General features: G+C 35.6%; 1 protein-coding gene across 2 annotated transcripts in view; it reads right to left on the bottom strand.

Moving 5' to 3' along the window:
• Positions 1-1,169: 1,169 nt before the first annotated feature.
• LOC140976324 (alpha-mannosidase-like) overlaps positions 1,170-16,230 on the bottom strand; it is a 19,333-nt gene continuing 4,272 nt past the window's right edge. The window contains exons 9-29 of one of the 2 annotated variants that reach the window (XM_073440403.1): positions 15,261-15,361; positions 15,070-15,163; positions 14,557-14,721; positions 14,348-14,437; positions 13,690-13,755; positions 13,551-13,607; positions 9,221-9,440; positions 8,896-9,032; positions 7,811-7,876; positions 7,655-7,714; positions 7,440-7,511; positions 7,277-7,324; positions 7,005-7,124; positions 5,377-5,442; positions 5,049-5,161; positions 4,877-4,961; positions 2,816-2,926; positions 2,647-2,757; positions 2,527-2,574; positions 2,227-2,295; positions 1,170-1,701 (exon numbers count right to left, since the gene is read on the bottom strand). In XM_073440403.1, the coding sequence (XP_073296504.1) occupies positions 1,507-1,701; positions 2,227-2,295; positions 2,527-2,574; positions 2,647-2,757; positions 2,816-2,926; positions 4,877-4,961; positions 5,049-5,161; positions 5,377-5,442; positions 7,005-7,124; positions 7,277-7,324; positions 7,440-7,511; positions 7,655-7,714; positions 7,811-7,876; positions 8,896-9,032; positions 9,221-9,440; positions 13,551-13,607; positions 13,690-13,755; positions 14,348-14,437; positions 14,557-14,721; positions 15,070-15,163; positions 15,261-15,361 (2,094 nt within the window). In that variant the 3' untranslated portion in view covers positions 1,170-1,506. The remainder of the gene's footprint in view (positions 1,702-2,226; positions 2,296-2,526; positions 2,575-2,646; positions 2,758-2,815; positions 2,927-4,876; positions 4,962-5,048; positions 5,162-5,376; positions 5,443-7,004; positions 7,125-7,276; positions 7,325-7,439; positions 7,512-7,654; positions 7,715-7,810; positions 7,877-8,895; positions 9,033-9,220; positions 9,441-13,550; positions 13,608-13,689; positions 13,756-14,347; positions 14,438-14,556; positions 14,722-15,069; positions 15,164-15,260; positions 15,362-16,230) is intronic. The other variant, XM_073440404.1, reaches the window with a different exon arrangement.

Raw genomic sequence — 16,230 nt, 5'->3', positions numbered from 1 at the left:
GCATTCAAAAAAATAATGATAATATGGAAAAATGGTATCATAGGGCGAAAAATTTTGGTATGTCATGTGAGACTATAGGACGTTCTCATTTTATGTGTGTATATATAACATATACAACAAAATTAAGTATGATGTTTTTTTAAAAAATATATATATAAATGTTAAAATTTAAATATATATTTTATTATAAATTAAATGTGTGAAAGTACAATTTTAGAATTAAACAAAAAGCTTCGATATAGATTATTAGTATTCATCGATTATTGTTTTATTGATAGCATAAATATCGTCCGATTGACAAGGGATATGCTCACCCCTAAACTACTCTCCAACCGCAATTTGGCAAAAACTTGTGTGAGACGGTCTCACGGGTCGTATTTTGTGAGACAGATATCTTATTTGGGTCATCCACGAAAAAATATTATTTTTTATGCTAAGAATGTTACTTTTTATTGTGAATATCGGTAAGGTTGACCCGTCTCACAGATAAGATTCGTGAGACCGTCTCACAAGAGACCTACTCCCACAATTTTTAGCAATGTGTCTCAAATAATAAAGTATTTTTGTAGATTTTATAACAATCAATTAATTTTTCTTTTTTCCTCATTTGCTACTAAATTCTTATCCAACCAATGACTTAGATTCATTGATGTATGAATATAACCCGTCACCACCACTGCTACCAACACGAAGTTTTGATTTTCATCCAACGGTTGCGAGCTCCAAAGGGTAATGCAGTGACCCGAGGCTCTTGGTGAGATTGTGCCTAGGCACCACAAAATGGTTGTCCCGAATTGGGACAGTGAAGAAGGCGATGTCATTTCACTCTTTTTTGTTTTTTTATCTTTTTTTTTTTCTCTTTTCTTTTCCAAACTTCAAACGACTATTTTCGAACATCAATTAATTTCTCTCGTTCATCCTATCTGACAATTGGAAAACAATTACGACATGATAAACTTTTCACAAATTAGCTTTTGTTTGTCCAATTTATTGAGTCAACTACGCAGTTCATTTGAAATATTTATCGATTTTAATTAGGTAAATATTTTCTTGACAAGAGGCATATTTTAGTTGGAACAAATATTGCACCTTCAAAGTAAAGTAGCAATTTATGTAAAGCTTTTGTTGATTAACAAATGCCAAAGAGTTACACGTCTTTTTGCCAGTACTTCACTATAAATAATAGTAATTTTATTAATCTGGAGTAACTACAATTAGTATTTCATTTGTTCACTTATTTTTCAATACTCATGTGGAAAACTGGAAGAAAAAAGTCGAGATGAAAATATATATGTGAACTATACGGCTGTACAGTTGCACCGCATAGCAACCATCCCCTCTCGTTATTTTAACTGCATCAGTGGCCATTTTTGTAGGCCACAAACCGGCGGATCAAAGACAATCATCACTTATTCCCAGTATAAAGAAGAAATCGTCGTTTTGTCATTCATTAGAAAGGAGAAACCGTTACTCCGGATACCAAATGGTGGAGATGATGAACCTTTTTCAAAAGGTTAAGAGGAAAGTCCGTATCTCCATGGGACCAAGCTCGACTGTAAGACTTGACATATGCACCGGACCACCTCTGATTGGAGCAGCTGCTGCCTCGACTCCAACTTCATCCTTAACTTCCCATGTCATTCTCTTTATCTCAGACTTTTCTTGATTTGCTGATAAGCTTGTTTCCTTGAGCGTCTTTATCTGAAATACGATTTCAAGTCGATACCAAAAGCATAAAAAGATTCATGTGATAGTTTACACTGGTTTATATAACTTTCACTAAAGACTAGTGTCATTTTCTTTAGTGTTTTACATAAAAGTACTACTTTCATCAGTTTCTGCTCCTTTGACGTGAGCCCTTCAGCGAGTAAAGTTGAGGGACATGACAGAAAAGTTTAGAAGTTGAAATGGAGAACACACAAAAACCAAAGTAAACACCGATTATTTGACGTGTATGCTTTGCATATGCTTTCGTAAATACACATCAAATCGGAAATACACATCAAATCATATGAAGTGGGGAATGAAATTGATTGATCTTAAGAAATACATAAATAGCCAAAGGTACTTTCATATCAACACCGGAGAAAGTTTGGGGATGAGAAAACGGAAAGAAGGGCAAAAAAGTTAGAAAGTAGCCCAAAAGGAATTCCAGCTAAATATTGGATAAAAATAACCTTGCATTTGACAAAAGGTAATACTTGGTGCAGTATACAACATACAAACCTTTTTTCCAGCAAACATCCTCTTCAGTTCAACTTTGGCAAGTGTAGAATAGTCAGGATCTTCACCAGCCTGGGACAAATGTTCATGAATAAGTCACGCATTATGGCAAAGAAAAGTTTCGAAAGGACCTAGATAACATGTGAGAGGTATGTTTCTTATTGTCTTATGGTGTATTCCTATAAAAGGAAATGAAGTACGCAATATTTAGGTGTAAATTTGCTCTCGCTCGTGCCAATGACATGAAACACAGTTACAATCATGAATTTATAAACACAACTGCAAATAAATTGAGTGAGTCACCTCATATAAATGGGCCAAACGTAGGAGCACACTTCCATCGGCCAAATCCTGAAAAACGGAAGCCAAAGGATCAGTGGAAATAGATTATTCATAGAACATATGCAAATAAAAAACAATCACCTGAAGTGTTATTAATGCAACATTAAGAGGTAAACTATAGTTTGCATCCATTATGGTTGCCGTTGCCAGATGAGAAGATTTCCAGTATCCAGAGTTCTGCAGGAGTCCATTCTAAATAGTCAGATTGCAGGATTACTATCTCATATCCATGTTAGACAACCAAATATACCTCATGTGAAAAGGCTAAAAGAAGAGGTGAATAGATTTCTTGACCAGTAGTTCGCCTCCAACGAGCTCCGGAACCAAGCTCATTGATGCCAACATAATAATTTCCTCGAACCTAAAGAGATATAACAAAGCAACATTGTTAAAGAAAAAACATTAATCTTTTCACTCTCCTACTGCTTTAGGATATTATACATAGTGATCCCAAATGTGCATCTAAATTGGTGCATTTTCTGTGGTCAATATTTCAACCACCCTTATTTCCACTCTTATGTTGGATTGTGTAGATAAAATAAAGGATAATTTTAGGACTTTGTTAAACAATTAGAAATATTGTTTGTAATCTGATACAATAATTTAAATCTTTTAAATTAGGTAGGAAAATATATTTTCTGATTTTATGGAATTTTGTAATACCTCTTGTATCCTATAAAACATGCATTGTGCTCATGAATTAAATATAGAGTTACATTTTCTCTCAAATTTACAGTTTGTATTGCTTCTTTACTCTAATTCTCTGAGTTTGGTAACTGAAAGCGAGTCATACATCTTACTTACAGCCATCAGGCCGTATTTCAACATTGAACTAGAGAAATTGAAGCTAATGCTACACCCGTGAAATGCATGGAATTATCAACCAGCCCCAAGAATATAAAAACAGAGAGAAAAACTAAATTGTAGTAATCCAACTCCACATATGGATTCTTACGAATGCTTGACACTGATATTTTCTTATATAGTTTTCTTTTTTTAAAATATAGGCCCCACATTTGAAAGATATAGCAAACGTGGGGATCTCGACAAAATAGGATAATCCTCCAAATGATATGAGAGCTTTAATATGTTAGATCGGGTCCAACGATTTTAAGAAATAAAATAAAAAATAATTAAGAACCCTCGTATGATTTGGGGGATTCTATAATATCTCCCAAATCATTTGAGGGATTTTCCTAGTCTGTCGAGGTCCTCACATTTGCTATATCTTGCAAATGTGGGGAGAATTTATTATATTTAAAAAGAAAAAAAATCCCCTCTTATTTCAATTCAAGGTTTCGCTTGCATAACATAAAGAGATGCTTGAAATATATTTTCAATTTCTAAGAAAATCTCATCTCCTTCCATAATCAATGGACCAAGAAGGCATATTGTTTTCGTTTAACGCCCATTTATAATTTCCCTGGCAAAAAAATGTGAATTCAAAATAGTTTGAAAGTCACAAACTAGCAATCATTGTGTTGGCTAGCCCTTGGGGAATCCAAAAACGGGTGGTTAAATTGAATATCCGATAGTGCACGACAATACTTTGGAAGAAGGAATGTGTCGCGCCTTGGACTCGTGTTTGCGCAAACGCGAAGGCACAATATACTCTTGTAGCAACTACTTCGTATCCTTTTTCGCTCCATGAAAATGGTTGACACAAGTTGCCATCGGAGTTCATTGTAAGTCATCATATATCTCAAGCTCGTTTTTCTAACCCATGTGGAACAAGGAGTGCTACAATCAACTCTCCTAAAATAACAATATCCTCATCGCGGCCTCACCCTTGATTCACTAGCACCGAGAATCTAAAGGTTGCTCCTATAAGTTCAATAGGTAGCTCTCGTAAATGTAGCACTTTGCCTCGTAGTTTTAAGAGGTCGCTCCCACACACTTAGCAATTTGCCCTGCATAGCTTTTATTTCCGGTGTTCCTGCTGATGACCATATGTGATACCAGTCTGTCATGCCCCCGGGCCCACACCAGCACAAATGCAGTCTCACCATGCGTCCTATAGCAACTACTTCGTATTCTTCTTCGTTCACGAAAACGGTTAATACAAGTTACTATATGAGTCCTTTTTTAAGCCAATATAAACTATTTCAAATTCTCTTTTCGACTCATATGGGACAAAAAGTACCATAGCATGAGAGCTTAATGGTCACAGAAACTTAAATGAAAAGTAAGGAGCCTCATTATGCTCAAAAAGGAAAAAGTAAGGAGCCTCAAGCTTTTATCAATTGGGTCAACAATTTATGCATTTAATGACAACATGAAATCACACAAAACTTGTACTTCATAACCGTACCGTGAGTCCTTCACATGTATTGTTAGCACATACAGTTTCATCAAGGGGTTCACCCACTCCTCTGGAATCGTCATTTAAAATACGCCTGGACAATGATAGCACTGAAAAATGTTGGACTCATTCTACCAACAACGAAACAAATTGGAAGAAAAATTTGTAAACATTTGTAGACCTGTGAAGCATCAATTCGATTTCTCCATCATTAATGCTGGATCCTCCAGCGGCCCGATCAACCAAAACAGAGAACTCAGATTTCTGATCCTCCATGAAAATTCCAAGGTTGATCTGAAAAGATAGAACATTTTTTACCATGATCATAACCATCAGTTCCCATTTTTAAGGTAAACGGAAGTCACAACTGATGGAGCGAAACAGAGTTTTTTATCAAACATGCATCAGTTGTTGAGCATATAATGGTGATAGTGAATGCACGTGAACAAGGTATTTGCAATCTTCTCTATAAAAATATGAAAATAGCAAGTTAAGGAAGGGACAGTTACCGGATAGTAGTTCCCTGCAATAGGTTGAGTAACTACGAGAGGCCAGTCAGCCCTGTAATCTCTAACCTGAAAATTTGCAAAATGAAGAAGTCAAAATCAGGTCGGAATATGAAATGTAATGAACTTCATTATTATAAAAAAACTTCAAAACTACTTGTTGTCCAATAAAAACCTAAAATTCCTAGTAATAAACCAAAATCCCCTACACGATTAGTTACAAACGCTTTTGACAAGCATTTGCCGCAAGCGGTCGTTTAAACTAAAACCCTATTAATAGATAGGAACACATTCCAACCAATTCCCAAAAAAATCACTAACAAGACGGTGACAAGATGCCTTTCAGAGAATATACATTAGACTACATTATCAATTTAAAATAAGAGCAGCCTGACTCTTCTACCATTATCTATAAACAATTCACTTTTTTTCTAAGGTGAAGGAGAGCTTGTTGCATCAGGAATAAATCACTGATTAAAAGTCATCAAGTGCACCTGACAACCCAACAACTTCCACGAGAAGCAATCGGTGAAAAGTGAAGTCATGCCAATTCAACAGCACAAAATGATCAAGCAGATGATGCTATAGCCTACACGTCTTTAATCTATTGCTTGCAACTTGCGCTTCCCTCACTCAAAAAATGCAGACAAGTTGGGTTCTCGTAAATGTATAAATGAAGCAAAAGATGAAAATCAAATCACCTCCAGTAACTTAATGAATGTGATTCCAAAGGCGGTATTATGAAGCAATATGCAGCTCACACATCTTTGTGAAGTGTTGTTCTTTATCCGAAAAAGGGATAGGTTTCTGGCTCACAACATTTCAAGCTAACCATAAAAATGCCCATGCAATCTATAAATTTTACCCTTCTAGAAGTTACGACTACACATAAGAATAGCCCAAATACTCATATTAAAATAACTCAATTAACCCTGAAATCTTGTGACAGCTAAGTCAATCACACCTAGGAAAAACTCTACTAGTCTGAAGATAATTTTCTGGCATATTGAAAGGAAGTTGGGTGTGGCTGTTGATGCCTTTTGTATCCCCCGACCCCCAAACACACACACATTCACCTGTAACTCTAGAGTTAAGCAACGTGTCCTGTTTTCACATAAACTTATTACGAGATATTAACAGACATTTCTACATCATACTCTAGTGGTTTTTTCTATAAAAAGAGCCAGTCTGTTATCATATCATGAGCTAAATTTTTATTCTTTTCCAATCATCTCATTGTTTTAATTTAGTAGTTTGGAATTGGACATATCATAAAACAAATACTGTTTTCAAAAAGTTTTGGAAAATTAGGACACTTCGATTTTTTTTACATTCTAAAATCAGCATTTATGTAACACATGACTACCGATTGTTTTGAAAATGACCATCTTGAATGGCAAGTCATAGTGCAAGCGATACAATGTATCCACTAGAAAAAAGATAAATAGGCAAGAGCAGAAAACTCAATCAGTTTAACAACTCAATTCCATCTATTCATCAACGCCAATTATTTTTTTAGTAATTTGATAACACATTCTGGTAACAAAAAGCAGATTATTATAAGTTTACAGATCTTAGGTTCCGACACATCGTCAAAGTATACGTGAGGAGAATAATAACACAAAACGTACCCGTTTTAGAAAGTCCCTTCCATTGGAATCAGTGTAGAACACTTTGTTGGTGAACATATTAGCCGTCATTCTTGTAATAACCTCTTTCCCAACACTATCGTCCGTAGGAATTGGACCAATCTTCAGATAACATTAATACATCCAAACACGTTATAGAAAAAGGATAACAGAATTAGCAAGTCAAAGGAACAAAAGCAAAGGCATATGTTCCTCGAGGTGTAGAAAAACAATACAATCACATGGAAAAAGGAAAGGATCAAGTAATTACTGACTGTGTATTCAACTTCCGCATGATCTTTATCTTTATAAACTCTAATAACCTGAAAATATTGCAAAATATTTCAACATACTAGATGAGTCAGTTGGATGAAGATGCGTGCAACTTTGAAACAATAAGAACTTTCATAGTTAATAAAATAAATTTAAATACTCAACCTGGTAGATCCATGAAGCAAATTGTTGGTGCACTTCATCAACTAGTGGTCCCCGTACAATCTTAATGGGAACCTGTGAGCAGCAAGCCAAAACATTTTTGAGAAGAAAATTAAATATTAATTGAAGTTTCAAGCTGTCAAAATAATTCTGAGTTCGAGAGGCATTTCACCTCTAACTTGAAGAACATTTACTCTTGTCAGGGTAAAAACACTTACTGATCTGGAGACCACTGAAGGAGGCATTCCATTAGGTCGGAAAATATATGCACCAGAACACTGCAAGGTGTGATATGCATCAACTTATAGCAGTTCTTTCACTCAAATTATAGACAGTAGGGACAATCATAGACAACTAAACTCAAATGTATGTACCTGAGGATCAGCATCTCCCTGGCTAGAAGAATACCAAAGATAGCTTTGTTGTAGTGGTACATCAATCTGGTATAATAGCATTAATCAGAAATTGATGAAGAAACTTGATTGAGGAGTCTCTAGACCGAGGACATCAAAGATTGAAAGTATAGCAGCAACGATTCAAAAACCAAAGTTTATGAATAGATATTGGTTCACAGTTGGATGAATCAAACTTTTCAAGTTTGGATGTTCCGAGAGAAGATGAAATATTTTGAAACTATACTAAAAATGTATGGTAACGTAAAAGATGATTTTGACCAATAGATAGAAATGGAATTTTCTTTCAGCAATCATGATATTTCACCGGAAACAAATAAAGAACTCCATACAACATCATCAAGATCACTCTATAATATTGCCCAAACTAAAATCTTGAAGAATGGGATGTAGCGGAATAGCATGAATTACAGGAGTTCAGTTCACATTCTCCTCTGATAATAAAAAGCAAACCCAGCTTGCCAGAGACCCTCCATGGCCCCTCTTCTGTACTCAATTGCTATTCATGGAATAATAATGAGCTACGATGGAAGAAAATGTTTCAGTTACTGTAAATAAAGAACAGAGAATCCAGCAAGGTGATTATTTCAAGTTTTTTTTAAAAAAAAAATTGGCTAATTAATCAAACTGATGATGTGGATTTTGAAGAACAATCCTAATACTAATGATACTTAGATTCTCCAAGCAGCACAAGATCTGGTACCTAAGTTCCAACTGCCTTGTAGATGCACGTTCTAGGTAATCTCTCGCTCTCAACAATGTTTCCACGACATTATCAGCACATTTAGTAGGATGCAGAGACAGATCAATGAAGTTATATTATGTCACCGATCCATTTCGCTTCAAATAGTTCATAGACCATTAAAAAAAACTCTTTGACTGGTGACCAAAGGAAACTAACTAAAGCAAGGGTAAATAAAAAGGCACGACATTTTTAGGAAGTTTATGAATTTCCTTCTTTCACTCTCCACTGTAGATCTATTGTCCAGCTCAACTGCATAACAAGAACAATAGATAACATTCCTCTTTTCAAAACAGAGTCTTACACCAGTTTTGGAATTCGATATGCGTTTAAGTTGCCCAGATACTGCTGAAAAAGACAACTTCAAGTTTCCTGGTCCAATTTCTATAGTCTCATTCGTTGGAAGAGCCATCGTGGACATGGAACCACTTCTTCTATTTCCTGCATTATTGAATATAATATATAAGCACCGAAATTACAGAGAATAAGGTGACTGAGTCTCTCTCCTATTTTAAGAAGACTATTATTGCTGAAAAGTATGTTTCAAGAGTTAAAAGTAATATTTTTAAAATCCTAACTGGTAAAAAGTTTTGGAATTGATTGCCAAGAATAATATTTTGAATCAATACCCTTTTGAGAAGCTTTAGAAATGAAATATGTATTCCAACCCAGAGGTGGCACAGATGCTGAAAAGACTAGCCAATATTTCGGAGTCTCTGAAGCTGAAATTCCAGTATATGCCTTCACGTAGAACTTTCTAACATTACTCGTCACATTATCCACTTCCACAAATTGAGACTCAACAATGCTTCCCATGGAATCTTTGACGACAAGATTATAGTCGTTAACCTGTAGATTATGAGCCTATTGGTTATATTTTATCATTATTCTGAAACCCCCATTATAGCAGAAAAAGGTTCGAATATAACACTTGTTTAGCAGCAACGAAATAGAGAATTAATCCTTTTGTTGTTAAGTAGAAAACATTAGCCAAACTTGGCTGGTGTGAAATGATATTTCCAGCTTGGGTTTGTGGTTTACAACAGATCCAGAAAGTAAAATGGTTCAAAAGCAACCAAAATTATACACGCATTCTGGCAGGACTACAGCCAAATATTAAGGCTCTTTGGTAGGGGTGCTTCCATGGCAAACAGTTGCTCCTAAACCATTACATTCCACATTATGATTCACCTTTAGATAAAAATTCCCATATTTTGAATTATTCATTACAGGTGATCCTTTAAGTTGCGCTGAAAACGACTAAGTCGTTCTGCTGTGGCAGTATGGTTTAACACTTGTTGATGTCTCTGTGTTTTATATAAGAGAATATATGTTGAAGAAGACGAATTCTTATTCACTTAATGAACAGAGAAGTACAACCTATATTTATACAAATCAAAACATTGGATAACAACTTAATTTAATGTATCCAAAGTTTAAAATATAAAACATTATTTCAAGAGGTCCAAGACATATTTCATTTGTGAAATCAAGATTCCATGCTTTGATCTGGCCATTTCCATTCCCAATAAATATCTCAAGTGTCCTAGGTCCTTCATCTCAAATTTCTTTGAAAGCAACAATTTTATCCGAGTGATCTCCTACTCATGGTTTCCAGTGACAACAATATCGTCAACATATACGATGATAACACGGATCTTGTCTTCGTTGGAGTGTTTGACAAACATTGTGTAAACTGATTGGCACCGCATGTATCCATTTCCTTTCAAGACTTTAGTGAACCTGTGAAACCAGGCTCTAGATTGCTTCAAACCATAGAGTGATTTCTTCAACCTACATACTTTGATGACAGTAGTCTTTGACTCAAATACTGGTGGTATATTCATGTAGATTTCTTCTTCTAGATCTCCATTCAAGAAGGCATTTTTTTACATCGAGCTGGTATAGAGGCCAATCCAAATTTGCAACAATGGATAGGAGTACAAGGTCAATATTTAGCATGGCTACATGTGCGAAGGTTTCTTGATAATCGATCTCATATGTTTAGGTATACTTTTTTGCTACTAGTCGTGCTTTAAATCGTTCAATGCTTCCATCAGCTTTATGCTTGACTATGAAAATCCGTTTGTAACCAACAGTTTGTTTCCCAGGTGAAAGTTGTGTGATCTGCCAAGTGTTGTTTTTTTCAAGAGCCTGTATTTCATCAAAGGCAGTAGTCCTCTAGTTTGGATTTTGGAGAGCCTCGGTGATGCTTAATGGAAAATGCATCTGGTCTAAATTCACAACAAAGGCTCGATATGCAGGAAATAAAAGATCAAGTGAGACAAAGTTACTTATAGTGTGTTGGGCGCATTATATAACTCGTTTTCTCAAGGCAATGGGCCGGGCCTATCAAGATCATCAATATTAGGTGAGTAAGAACTCGGCGTATCTTGATTGTTTTTCAAGGAACCCGACGACGAGGAAATACTTTATGTTTGCTGATCGTGCGTATGTTCCTGATGATTCCCAAGGTGAAGTGACCTTATGCAAGGATAAATATGGTCAAAAGGTAGAATAAGATGTTCCGGAAGAGGCTGGGAGTTATCTGGTGGGATTGTATTGATTGGGTCGATTGTAAGATGTGTCAGAGAGTCATTGAGTATGTTGATGAGCTCCAGATTCAGAGGTTCATTCATGACAAGTTCCCCCTGAACCGAGGAACGTGGAAAGAAAAGTCCAGCCTCATTGAAAGTGACATCCATGGAAGAGAATAATTTTCTGGTTATAGGATAATAACACTTGTATCCTTTCTGATTAGGGTAATACCCAAGAAAGATACATTTAAGAGAACGTGGATCAAGTCTGATCCCAAAGTTGCGAATGAATGTGCACAATATTCTCATTGGAATGTTGTGAAGGAGTTGGGAATTGGTGTAAGACTTGAGGACAGTCTGAACTGGTGTTGGGAAGTTAAGGACACAAGAAGGCATCCGATTGATGATAGAAGTGCTTGTTCGGCGTTACCCCAGAAATAATGAGAAACATTACGAGTAAATAACAGGGAACGACCTACCTAGGAAACAACAATTTTTTCCTACCTCTAGGCAACGACAATTTTTTCGTTCTACAACGCCGTTTTGTTGAGGGATGTCAACACAAGAGCTTTGATGAACAATCCCTTGAGTGATTAGGTAATCACCCAATGACACAGTTAAAGAAATCTCATGCCTATCAGTGCGTATGATTTGAATATTGGTCGAGAATTGTGTTCAGATCATAGCGTGGAAGGTTTTAAAAATTGTTGAAGCCTCACTTTTTTCTTTCATGAAAACACCCAAGACAGACGAGTATGATCATCCACAAATAATAAGAACTAACGTGTACATTTTATGTTTTTCACATGTGAAGGACCCCAAATATCGCAATGAATGAGGGCAAAAGGTTTAGATGGCGTATATAATTGTGCTTTGAAAGTGTTAAGAGCATGTTTTGACAATTGATAAACATCACAACAAAGAAAATGCAAACCTTTTTACTGAATAATAACGAAAATAATTTTTGAAGATACAAAAAATTCGGATGTCCTGGGCGATAGTGCCACCACAAAATACCAATATCCTTATTTGATTGAAACGCAGAAATAGAAGAACTAGAGGTACCGCAAGGGGTATTCTTCGAGAAGGGCGTCATCCGAAGGAGGTACACGCCTGCAGAACAATCAGTACTGCCAATCGTCCTCCCCGATGCCAGGTCCTAAAAAACACAAGAACTAGGCGAGATAACGGTAGAGCAATGCAGATCATTATTCAACATACAAACTGATAACAAATTGCAAAGACGTGCTGGAACAAACAACATATTTTTAAGCACGAATATGTTGATAACCATATGGAACCCGAACCAAGCACCCTTGTGCATGACCTATCTGCCACGTGAAGTGATTTTGGAGCAGAAAATGGGTTGTATGTGGTGAAAAAATACAATTCTCCAGTTATATGAAGCATCAGAATCGATGATTCGTGAACGTGATATGTCACTTTGTGAAAGTAAAGCAAGTGGAATATCACATTGAATGGAAGCACTGCCCGTACCAAAAACAGGAGGTGTCGATGGAGAGGGTTGCCGTCCAAATAGCTTGTGAAGGACGTCAAGCTGCTCCAAAGTAAAAGGCTGCGATTTAGAGAAAGGCTGATCATAGACAACAGTGTTTGCTCGACGTTCTCGCACTGGTTTCCAATCTGCGGGCTTCCTATGTATCCTCCAGCAAGTGTCGATATATGAGTAGGTTTCTTGCATTTGTCGCACCAAAGACGTCCTAGAATTAGCTGGCCTTTAGTGGGGTTGAATTATACTTCATGGTTCCACTGATTTGATTTGTAGAAGCATAGGTTGTATTTCTCAGTTCGTTGAGTGAATAAGAATTCATCTTCTTCAGCATATATTTATTCTCTTATATAAAACTACATGATATCAGAAGTCGGGGGCCAATGATGAAGTACGGCATGACCTCATCTTCCGACAATACCTCCTCTCCGGTGACCATGACCCCGAGCTTGGGCGATGTGTCTCCACTCTCCATCACACGCCATAAACTAAATGACTGTAATTTTCTGCCTTGGTCACAATCCGTAATGATGTTCATATGCGGCCGCGGCGAAGAAGACGCCCTGATTCCATCGATGCCAAGTTCAAAACACGGAAGGTTGAGAACTATTTGGTCATGTCATGGTTGATTAATCTGAATGACATCTTTGAAGGAGAAGATTTTTTGGGGGTCAACGAATACAAATTTAATTCGAAGACCTAACCGGATGAACTAGTTTGCAGTTATGGTATATCCTATGTAAATTGGAAGTTTTATGACCTTATATGATACAAAACTAGATGCCGAAATTTTCGCACGCAATAAGCTCAATTATGCATTTCAAGAAAACAATTCAAACTTGTTTTATAGCAACTGAAACCTCACTATGATCAACTACAAAGAGGGGAAAGGAGAAAAATATTGTAACTCACGGGAATCCTGACGATATCAGTACGCGTCCATCCCAGTGAATTGTACGCCAAAACAACCTGAAAAAGAGTGTTATACCTAGCTAAACCACACCGTTTACCACATGTTGAAAAATGAGCATACACAGAAAAAAGTTCAGACCAAACTCTTTCCTTCGGGAATATCTTCCTCTGTTGGTGGACAGAAACTTATATTGAGCATCTGACACTGTTCACCAATCAAAAGGTGAAAAGAGAAAAACTGAACATTAGACAAGAAAATATTCAGTTGCTACTCCACAGACATAATCTTTCCATGAAGGACAAAACAAATAAAAATTTTACTCGAAACATTTCAATGAAATTGCAACAGAAACAAGCACAAATGTTTAAGCCCAAATTTACATATAAAAACAAGCTCTTATCAAGAATTTTTGTCCACTGCAACTGAATTTAGCGTAACTATTGACAATGAGCATATCATGTGTTTACTCATGTTTTTAAGCTATATTACTTAACCGCGAAAAAAAAGATCAAATTGAGCCAATAGTATCTGTGTATTTCCTTGCAATCAATGAGTAGACATGTTTAGTGGCAACCAATTAGCTCAAGGATACAGTATTTGGTTTTTCACGACATAGTTAAGAATGATTTTCTGCTCTTTTTTGTGATACAATGGGGTCTTGGATTCAAATCCCACTAATGTGGGTAGCGTAGGTAGAAAGATGGGAATGATTTGCTGTTAGTGAGAAGATAGAGAACATTGTCACTAAGTTGGATCACTGGTAACTCAAACAAGTTCATAAAGTTGTAAATGTCACCTGGCTAAGTTTCACTGTAGATTCAGCACACTGCCCTTCCATATTAGAACTAACCAGACATGACAAAGCTGAATTCACCACAGTTTCTGCCTGAAAAATATAGAACAATTGGTTAATAAGCATAGTATTTTAAACTTTTAAGTCCATATATAAGCATAAGGCAAGACATCATTATGTAATTATGGTGAAAAATATCATAGAAAATGCACCTCTGCGATTCCAATGGCCAGTCGTTTTGCATAGTCATCTGTAGTGTGCTGTTTAGCTGTACCACTGACAGCATCGTGGTGCTGAGCAATGCCCAACGCGTTACCTAACTCATCAGTACTGGGGCTAGTTGTTCTTCCCCTCAGAAATTCAAGTTGCCGAGCTGCCTACACATTCACAAAATGAGTGTATTCCAATACATTCTCAAATATTATCAACACCCAGTGGTCAACAGTATATCCCTAAAAATGAGAAGATTACTATCAGCATGCAGAATGGGGATGGAATAGCAATTGGGGTTCCAGTCACTTGTCATGGTTGTCATACTCTGTTCTTATAGTTCGTGATGGTTATCAATAACCAGTCATAATACAATTGCAAAATTAAACAATTAAAATAATGAAGTTCCATAACTAAATCATGCAAGTACATAATCAGGTGCTGAATCCTAAGCAAAAAAAAAATTAGTTGATGAGGAATTTGAGTAATTAATTTACAAATATGTCTGAGAATACCAGATAATATCCACTCAGCAAACGAACGTATCTTTTCAGTGCCGAGCGACTCGTATAAAATCCAGTCCAGTAAGCATTAGCACTATCTGCATATCTATTCCAAATCAACAGAAATTAATTCTATCTTAGATCAAGTTAAATATAATTATCAAAATAACAAAAATTAGGACTACGAGTTATTTAGTGCTCACGGGAAATAATCATCAATTTTCAGGGGCCAAGATTCATTGGCAGCATGTTTTGCATCTGTGTATATAGATGGTGTTGAATATAGTGCATTCATCCGGCCATCCTGTGTCAGTAAGCTCTCTCAGACTCATTTGATGAAGTAAAACGGACACATCATGCTATCATGAGTTCACAAATTTAGTTTTCCAGAAATCTGAGACACAAACTGTACAACTTCTGCACTGATGACTGATTATGGAGTTAGAACAGTCAATCGTGATTTGAATTTCACAGTGGAAACCCCTAAGCCTTAAAATTAATCATAATTATAGTGCACAAAAATGCAAGTAAGGTGTAATGGCCTTGTACATATGTTCAGTAAAAAATTCATCCAGCTCACTCCAAAAAGAAATATATATATATGATAAAGAAAAATAAATGGAGTTAGACCCGAAGCTTGAACGACTCACTCTTCTCCACATATTATATTATATATATATTATATCTATTTTGCATTGAGAACATAATTAAGTGTATGAATTAATTGTTAATGAGAAAAAATGTATGCCTGAATTTTGAAGTATGATGAATAGAAAAAACTAAGAAAAAATGGAACGATTAAAATAGATATGATGTATATATTAATTTTAAAATTATTGATATAATTATTTGATATAAAAATTAGGGAGGCAAAAAAAATTCAAAATAATTCATCATTAGAAAAATCCAAAATATAATTGTATTTTCTTCCTTTAAAAAATTTAATGAGACACCTCACAATCTTTATGTATGAATATTAATATTCCAAAAGTTACTAAATGTTTTTTTAGATTTAAGTCATAACATCATAAAAGTATAAAAAAAATATGAATATATTCACATAATTCAAAAAATAATTTAGAATACACACACACACACACAAAAAATATATGTAATCATTAAAAATAATATATAGTAAAAAAATATTTTGAATAATATCAAATATTAAAAAAA

This window comes from Primulina huaijiensis, chromosome 5, assembly GCF_012295235.1.
Source record: "Primulina huaijiensis isolate GDHJ02 chromosome 5, ASM1229523v2, whole genome shotgun sequence".
NCBI lineage: Eukaryota > Viridiplantae > Streptophyta > Magnoliopsida > Lamiales > Gesneriaceae > Primulina > Primulina huaijiensis.
Note: the sequence above shows the minus strand (reverse complement) of the source record. Positions and strands in the feature narration are given on the sequence as shown.